Source organism: Centruroides vittatus, unplaced genomic scaffold (assembly GCF_030686945.1).
Source record: "Centruroides vittatus isolate TY-2023 unplaced genomic scaffold, ASM3068694v2 scaffold_1152, whole genome shotgun sequence".
Taxonomy (NCBI): Eukaryota; Metazoa; Arthropoda; class Arachnida; order Scorpiones; family Buthidae; genus Centruroides; species Centruroides vittatus.
In genome coordinates, this window is record NW_027122670.1 from 2,260,433 (window position 1) to 2,270,427 (window position 9,995).

The window sequence follows — 9,995 nt, forward strand, 5'->3', positions numbered from 1 at the left end:
AATAATATATTGTTCTCTTGTAAACTTTAAATAAAAGTATTTGAATTATAAAACTTTAGCTCGTATTTTTATATATGTGCATCGATATTTTATGTAATTATTTTAGAGGTGTTTTTTACGCCATTTTAGAAGTAAATTTGCGCTTAATTTCGTATTTATTTATTTTTGTATAAAAGTTAAATTATAATTTTACATTCCCTTCTCTTATAATTAGTACTTTTTATAATTAAAAGTTGCATTGAAAGTGTTCGGGTAACCGGAGAAGATTCTTTGTATTTGTAAACGAATTAAATTATTGGTAAAAATAATAATTAAAAATATTCGCCGGATATTTATTATACACAGTGCAATGAAATTTAATCAATATTTTCATCACAGTTTGGATTGACAGCCGCCGCAACAACCATACAATATCGGTGTCACCTGTATTCTATTAAGGAAAGTAGCGAGATAACCTGTTTGGATGTCCACTGTTGCTAATCACTTAATTGGTGTCCAATTACTTAAAGTATTAGATAAGAGATGACACAAACGGTATGTTGCTTCCTTACAAAATCTATAATGACGTATCTCTTACATTCAGTACATACCCTTCCATCCAGAAGCCATTGTTAACTACTCCCAATAGAGGCATTAATGCAACGAGATATTCTCGAATTACCGGTTATATTAGGCACAAATTTAGTTAGGATAATTAAAAAATAATAAAGTTTCAATCAAATATAGAAGTTTTTTTATTTAATAATAATATATTTTGTACAATCAATGAAAGAGAAATAAATCAAATGTGAAGAAAAAAGAAAACACGTTACAATTTTTCCACTGTTAATCTATCTTGTCTCCCTTGTTGCTAACATGTATCACCTTAGTTTATCCGGTTACTTTACTGCTCGAGTTGCCTGAAAATGGACGAAATCAATACTTTATGATTGTAATTTCCAATTAAAAACATTAATTTTAGCATTAAAAAAAAAATGGTAAAGATGCTAGAAAATAGCTAGAAGGAAACTCAGTTATAGAAGCGAACAGGAACTTAAACAAATGCTTAAATATTTAAAGAATTTATACAACTTTAAGCGAGGAAATTATACAAATTTTATTTATAAACTAACTATGAAATATTAATGTTTTTGCAATTTAGTAAATAAATGAATAAATAAAAATAACAACAGGTTTCAAGCAAGCCACTTACCTAAATTGACCTTAAATATTCTATTATACAATGTAAAAATCGATAGAAGATAACAATTATGTTACGAAATTTTCGAATAATTAACGAATTTAAAAAAAAAAATAAATTGTTTTATCGATACGATTATAGTCTAATTTAAACAAGAAAATAATTTAACACTTTTGATACAAGGATTAGACTAATGATGGCTTTAATCTCTTCTAACGAATTAAAAAATAAAACTAAGTTGATTATTCTAATTAAATTTTTAAACATTAAAAATACATTTAGTAACGGTATTATTACATTCAACTTCTTATATTTTACTAAAATGTCTGTCTTCAACGGGATTAAGTTGCCTAATTATTTCACAGTTCCTAATTAAGGTCAATAGGAGCGAATTATGTAAGGATTAAAAAAAAGAGAGAGTCAAGGAAATCTCAATACAACAGATTTGTTTCTTATAATTTTATATAAATATATATTTTTCTGAGAAATTTTTGATTATAATGAAGTGTTTATAATCATCATCGTGCTTGATTAATGATAAATATTACGAAAGCACTCAAAGCTTTCCAAGTGTTAATTATAATTAATATATTTTTTTAATGCTATTTTCACGATCTTAAAGTAGATTGCGCTTAAATTATTCCGATAAATCTAATCGTTATACAATTAATAGAGTCTTTAACCATTAAATCCAGGAAACAATTACATGGCGGGTAACAAAGGATAAAAAAACCATACAATTTGGGGGAAAGAAAGGATGGTAACAAGCAACCCGATAGACCTTCAGTCTGATAAAAACAATGCCGTTTAACGTAGAAACAGGAGAAGTAATGTTGAAAACAGGAAACGAGACAAAGAAAATGACGTAAAACAACTGTAACGTCTACTATGAAAATTATTACTGGCAAACAATAATATTAAAGGATTCAACGTTCGATCTGCCAGATATAGTATCGGTAGGCACGTAAATGTCAAAAAAATAATACAGGTAACTGTCTATAATACTGGAAAACAAATATATAATCAAGTTTGTTGGGAATATTGAGTAAATGGTTGCTTGAAACACGCTCAAGTTTCGCTCCATCTAGTCATTTTTCTACTCAAAAAAATATATATTTTATTAAAAAAAAATACAATTTCTTAAAAAGTTAGTCAAAGTTACAATTTAACAAGGTTTAAAACGTTTGTTTTTTCGTTTTTTTTTTGGGTGTAAAGTTCTTAACGCTATCTCCTTTCTTCTATTGAAGGTATATAAAATCGTTTAGATTCGAGATGACGCATCCAAAATATCTTCTGTTTTGTTTGCTATCTTAACTGTACAACAAATGAACCATTGAAGGTCTTTTTATAAGGGATCAAGGGATTACTCAACTCTCCAAACAGTCCACAAAACAGAATAGAATTGAGCCTTCAATTAAAGATTCTTTTTATTTGCTCAGCTTTAAGAATAACTTGATTTCATTCTACTTGTTTTTTTAGATGTTTTATAACGTTTTGGTCGGTTTTAAAAAGTAATAGACAAGAAAATCGAATTGTTTTGTTATCAATAAAGAAAAACTTAAAGTATTAATTAAATTATTTAAACGCGTTTAACTTTAAATTTAGGGCTTTAAACTAAACTTCTCAGTACATAAATAAGGTCTCGGAGGGGCAAATTTGATAGATTAGACCCTATATGAAAGTCTAATTGAATTAGAGCGCTTAATTTTCTCGTTTACGGCTTGACACACGGCTTCAATCTCCAACCACGTGTTGAAATTGTAAAGCTCCATTACTTTATGGTTAGAAAAAATTGTTTTTTTTAATGATTTTTCTTTAATATTATCGATAAAAAATATTCTTCTTCTTTTATGAGAGATACAAGGCTCTATATCTCTAACGCTCATTTACTTTAAGAACAGTGTTAAATCGTTTTTTAGTAGTAAAATTTGAACTTGGTCGAAGTACCTGAAGAGGAAAAAAAAAAGTAAAAAGATATTTTGTTGAACGCCCAAGAAGCAGTCAATAGAGAGCAGATGGATGGAAATGGGAAGAGATGCGTTAAGGAATTTCCTGATAGTTCTTTTTTGATTTTCCATAACCTGCTTGGGTTTTCTGCAAGAAAATTCATTACTGCATACTAGGAATAGCTGCCTTTATTCTTTCGACTCGAAAATAATATAATTATTTAAATTATCTGAAAAAAATTCTTCAGTTTTCTTTTATACATTTTAATTATCGAAGCGAATTAATATTATTCCATTAAACAGGCAAATTATTTACTGTTTTGTGCGATTAAACTCTTGCTATGCATTCAAAACTCGATATAGCATCCCCCTAAATACAACGCTAATGAAAAGTCGTGAAAGGATAAACATTGTATATAAATTTTTCGTGACTTTCAGATTTGTACGTACTGTACAGTACATCTCATTATTATTCTTTGATGTTCCTCGGTTTAACGCCACCCGCGTAAATTGCCAAATACTTGTAAACACGTGGAGGGGATCTCTATTTAATATTTAAGGATGTTATCCTTAAATATTAAACAGAGATCCCCTCCACGTGACTTTCAACCTTTCAAACACACATCTGTATATATATACTTCATTGCTATATATAATTCTTATTATTTGAGGTACTTCGATTTAACCTCACGCTTGATCTAATGCAATTTCACAGGTAAACAAACGACGACGTTAAGTCAAAGTTTGAATGCATTTTTTTTAATTTTATTTTTAAAACAATATTTATTAACTAGAATAATTTAACTTCGATTTAAGACAGTTATGTAAACTCGGGAGAAGGCAAATCTTTTTCTGTTGAATTTTCTAGAAAAGAATTGTTTTCAACAATAATATTTTATGAAGAATTTGCTTTAATGATGATGATAAAGAAATTGAAAAAAAAAATCGTTTAAATTTTTTTGTATTTTTTCCTTGTTGCCAGAGGGAATTTTTAGGTAAAATAATAAGGTTTTCTATGGCTCAGCTCTTAAAGGAAATATATTATTTTTTTTTTTTTTCTGGTAATTTTAATAAACGAAATTTTGATTAGAACGTAACCTTATCTTCCGGCTTTAAAAATCAATTTTAAGCTTTACCGAAAATTAAAATCGATAAATTTATACAAATAATATAAAGTTTGCCATCAATTTTTGTCGTCATCAACGAGAAATCTAATTTCTATAATAAATAAAACGTTTAATTTGAGTATTAATTTAAAGAAATACAATTCTAAATGCTACGATACGTATTAAATCGTGTATACATTTGTCATTTAAAGAATATGAGAATTTTTAAATTTTAAACTTAAAAAAAAAAAATAATTTTAAAAGTTTTTAATAATTAAACAGGAACATCAATTTTTAAATCAGTTTAAATTAATTGTCATATACAATATCAAAAGACGATTGCAGTTACGTTTCGATATAGCGCCACTGTTTGTCTACGAAATTGTCAATAAATCGAGTGTGACGTTAAACTGAAGTGTCTTAATCAATATTAATTATATATATAGTCTAGCAATGAGTGTTTTTTACACACACATTTTCAGTTCCAGTGTTTGAAAGGCATGTAATTTGGTGATAATGTTTATAATGCAATATCTGTACCCTTAATGAAGAGTACTTAGTGAATTGGAGAAGCTTCAATACCTGTGAATTACTATTTAATATTTGTGAGGAAAATCCGTCACGAGTATTTATTGATACTTTACGTGAATGATGCTATTTAGGAGGGCGGTATATCGAGGTTTAACTGTATATCTTTCAAGCTTACATCTATAAAAGTTCTACTTGTTGAGTGACTTGTTATAAGTTTACGGCAAGGTTTTAACAAATTAAAACATCGAAAATCTATAATTCTATTCAAAATTTTTAAAAATATAATAGCTTTTATCTAAATAGATAAAAGAGCTTGGAAACATGTTTCTATTGAATAATCGTAGACGAAATCAAAGTAATTATTATCCCCTTTAGTAATATTGGATTAGCAGGTCAAGTGTAGAGATTTGATAGCCTCAATATATTATATCTGATAATGAAAGAAGGAAGTAATTCGAAGATCAAATGACATTCTTTTAATCAGAATCCACCACTTTTGTATTTGAAGTTTGTACCGTGGAGATTACAGACATCTTTCTTTGTAATCAGACACTTATTCAAAGTCTATTGATTGACTAGAGATCTTTTTTTGTTATGCGAATCGAGTCGAACGTTCTCTGAAGGTCAATAAGTATTCAATTTACATTACATTAAGAAAATAATACATTTTTTTCTTCTTTTTTGTTTACTATATGAAAAGAATTGATAATGTTTTCCATTCGATAAATTCAATCAGTTGCTGCAGCCATTACTATCTGCTCCATTTATTCGCAAAAGTGCTATTAACACGTTACTAGAATACCTCGATAATGCCCTAATTGACTTAAGACCTCACCAAATAATTTCTACACAAAAATTTTATTTTTTTATGTATATAAACTTTATATAAAACACGTTCGATATGTTTACGAAGTTAAAACTAATTTCCTTGACTTATTAAATTATCGAATAATGGATTTTGTTTTTATTATTTAATTATTTTTTTGGCTTTAAATATAGGCATTTATATATTAAATAAAGAAAAAAATAAAAATAACAATTTTCAGTTTTCTAAAACTTCAATCAATAAACGAAAGGAAATCAATAAAACGAGCAGCCAGAAGTAAATTTAAAATTTAAATTCTTACACGGACACGTGTAAATCCATCACGTATGATCACTATTCGAATATTTTGAATTCCTCATTAACTAGTATGTAATTTACACAAACATAAATGGTTACGGTTAACGAAGTAGACTTAGGATGCCATTTTACTAACTATAAACGCCCGGGTTCTATAACTGTTTGTATGTAAATTACGTGACATCGGCTTTCTAAAAGGTATAAATAACTTATGGAAATCAAATCTCTATGCCAATTCCCCGGAGACGATAACAAATCTTCATATATTTAATGGAACAGATGGAACAGACTTAATAGATGTAAACGTTAACATACAAGTAATATATGTGATGCCGGCATTAACATCTATCAGGTTTCTTTAATGAATGAATATTAAACACAACGCTCGAATTCGCCAAGATATATGTAACGAAGATACCCAGAGGAATAATTGATTTTTATGATACTTTCGAGAATTTAATACCGGATATAGATTTAATTATGCAGTTAAACTTACGTTCTATACAAGAAAATATTTATATTGTTAACGTAGATTTCGCCTTCGAAATTATCACCTATTATACGCCTCAACCCACACATTTCTATCGCCGCAAACCTGCCTACAGATAGGAAATGTGGGTGTCTATTCCATCTGTTAGAAAGAATTATAACAAAGAAGTACATATTCATACTATATATAATTCTTCCGAGTAGATTTGTAAGGATTTAAATTTAAAAAAAAAAAAGAAAAGTGATACTTACGGTTGAAGATCACATGGTTAGATTCCTGTTTCCATTCTGTTCGGTCTTGCGATTATGACAAGACATAATTGAAATTGAATTCTTTTGTGTGCGAGAAAATTGGCCTAAGTCGACTCTGCTTACTTCCTCCCTTTCGAAACTGCAAGGTGCCCTCCACATAGACTTCAAGGCTTCCTTAATTTCTGGCATTCGAATGACGTATATAATTGGATCGATAAACGATTTAACTACGATCATAGAGTTGTTAAAAATACTTATAGTCACACGCACATTTTCGGGTATATTCAATAGAGGCACGGGACAATCGTTACAAGTGAGTGCAAAGAACATAACAGCCGGCATCCAGCCTATCAGGTAAGTACCGAGAATGAACAAGGTCGTTATGACCGCCTTAACGTTTTTGTGTAGTTTGGTAGCTGTGGGATAATTGATAAAAGTGGATTTTTGTTTACGAAAGGCTAAAAAAATATGGATGTACATGAAAGTCATCATTAAAAGAGGCATGAAGAATAACAATGACACTGTCAGACGGTATGTACTAGCGAATAAGAAATCGACCTTTAAACAATTGAGGGCTTGAAAACCTTCTGCTGGTACACTGGAGAAGTATATGAAGAAGAAGAGCAGTGGGATTATCCAAATGGCAATTATAGTCATTCTGGCGGCCCCTCTGGTAACCGTAGCTGCGTAATGTAAGGGGCGTAGTATCCCGATGTAGTGATTAACAGCTAATGCTAACAGATGCAGCACGGAAGCTATCAAACCTCCCATTCGAAACGCCTCCAGAGCCAGAAAATAACAGTTATAAAACGGTTCCATTTTCCAGCCGTAGACGGTGGGGAGTAAGCTGTTAACTATTAAACCAATAGCCAAAACAGTCATTGCATAAGCATTAGTTATCGATAAACTGATGCTAAAACACAGAGTGGGTTTTAGAGGACGTCTGACATATCTGACGCATACCAAAATCACAAGATTAACTAAAAGAGATAAGACACAACCTGTCAACATTACGGGAATGAAGACGCTGTATAATTCACGAAGATTAACTTGATTTTCGTTATCTGTTTCGTTTAAGGAGACGGTCGAGTTAGTTCGGTACAGAAGAGACGACTGCTGCACCTCTAAAGGGGATGAGTTCACTTTCAGCCACGACGTGTACGTCCAGGTGTCCGAGCTCTGTCTTAATCCGTCCGTTCCTCTGATCATCCTGTACGCCGCATGACGAATCTTCCTCTCCGCCTTCCATAAAGAAGAGAATGACATGGAACGGTTCCATTGCTTGCCCGCACGAGGCGATGTTGGCATGACTATGCCTGTTGGCCACACTACACCACTGTATCATTGATCTCGCACGCTCACAGCCACACACTGGCCGCTCCAACAGACTTCACTTTGCTTTCGTTTCCCCAACTGCGTGACGTCACAGTAAGTCAAAATGATGGAAACTATCTGTTGTTGACATTCTTTCCTTAATTGCGACCGACGATGCCTTTCTAGTACGCGTTTAAAGTATTCCTGTTTATCTTTGTTTATAAAATTAGTTTTATTTTAGAATTTAAGTATCAATACCGGAAATTTACTTCTTTACGTCCAATCTAATTTATACAGACAGCAAAACTCTAATCTACATTACACATCAAACAAATCCGAACGAGTATTGATCACGCCGTTTGACACGCTGACTGCAACTTGACAATAGTTTATTGATAAAATTTAAACTAATGACTCTCGACCGGGCTGATAACGACCTACATTTTATTTTTAAAAAAATAAACAACCTCCCCCATACAATCGCTGTGAAGAGCAGAACGTGTCTTTGACTGATTGGCTAAGTTCCTCCTTTGTCGTGTCTTTTGTGAATATCTTTTTTGAGTCAAAGATAAATCTTTCGCCTTTCTCGTCTTCTACTTCCCAGCCTTACACAATAGCCACGTGCTATTCTTTTCTTCCGTATCACGGAGACAGATGGCTAATGGGCACTTGGCGCCATTTAAACACTACTCTATTATAAAGCCACATTAAAATAATTAAGCAAAAAATAACAATTAAAAAAAATCTCACACCGACAAACTTTTTGGGACACTTGACACACATTTTTCTTCTTTTTTTGCTTTCAAAGAACTAAAATAAAACACGTTTTTAAACTTAATTACAGTTTACTTCATTCCAGAGTGTCAACGTGCCAAATTCAGAAGTACTAAATATTTTTCTTAATTGGATAATCGTGTAATGTTGTTATTAACAGAATTTATACTGTCACAATACAGTTATCAATGCATTACGGCATATAAATAATGAAACAGAAGGAATCTATTCAATTTTTTTAAGGGAGTGAGTAAGTACTTCTGGTAACTTGTAGGTTCAGTTTGGTTAATATCTTTCATTGGAAGCCAAGTAAAGTAATTTGATCAGACACGCGAACAGAGTTAAGAACTAATACATCTGGAACAGACATTTTTCTAACAAATACAAAGGGGAAAAAGAGAGGAGCGATCAAGGAAAGAAAGGAAATCAACAACAAGTGCTTCAGGTAGCTTACCAATGATTAGATATACATTTTGATAGTTAATGCACAACGTCCTTTCAAAATGTTCGATTTGTTTGAAGTGCTAATTTTGGAACGTAGGCCTATCACTGCATAGTTATTGAAATTTAATATAACAGCATTAATTATATTCACTGTCAGAGAGGAAATGAGCCGAAAATAAAGGAAACGCTGATGTAGTTCCGCTAATTACATTACATTAATAGACTCACTATATTAAAAACAATTATAACACGAATTTACAGTTAATGTAGTTACGCTAAACTTTATTTAAATATGTTAATAAAATTAAGAAATTATTATTTGACGATAAAAATATTTTATTCAAATTTTAATCTAGTGATGCGGGGGATCTCCATCCTCCGCATCACTAGATTTGACTAATTTTTAGGTATTTTAAACTTGTTATTTTTATTTAATTTAGTAAAATATAGTAAATTTGTTTATTTTAATGCCTCCTGATGGAGTCAAAGAACTCGATATAAGTATGTACTCAGTGAAAAGTTAGAATTCCTTTTACTGAAAATTGGTATCCTCTTGAAACAAACAACTTTTCTGCCTGGGGGAAGTCGTTTATTCTATAGTTATTGATGAAAAATGTGAATGCCGATCACATCTATCGCATATAAGTAATTTTTTTTTCAAACTCGGAGCAGTAATTTAAACATTAAATAAGACAACGTTCTCAACTTATGCTTATTTGAACAACAAAATAAATATTTAAAACGTGAAATCTAATCAACTTAAAATCGGCATAAGTTGACGAATTTAAATATATTTTATTATTGACTTTTTTAAATTAAGTATTTAAATTTTATAA

At 30.6% G+C, this 9,995-nt stretch overlaps 1 protein-coding gene across 1 annotated transcript; it reads right to left on the minus strand.

The window, feature by feature from the left end:
* Window positions 1-819: 819 nt before the first annotated feature.
* Window positions 820-8,018, minus strand: LOC136986538 (adrenocorticotropic hormone receptor-like). The gene is made up of 2 exons (XM_067284088.1): window positions 6,628-8,018; window positions 820-899 (listed from the first exon to the last, which is right to left on the minus strand). Exon 1 carries the CDS (start codon window positions 7,933-7,935, stop codon window positions 6,637-6,639), a length of 1,299 nt encoding a protein of 432 aa, XP_067140189.1. The 5' UTR covers window positions 7,936-8,018; the 3' UTR covers window positions 820-899; window positions 6,628-6,636.
* Between the last annotated feature and the right edge of the window lie 1,977 nt (window positions 8,019-9,995).

Excerpts from the sequence above, each read along its gene's own strand:
- LOC136986538 (XM_067284088.1), bottom strand. The coding sequence starts at position 7,935 with ATGCCAACATCGCCTCGTGCGGGCAAGCAATGGAACCGTTCCATGTCA.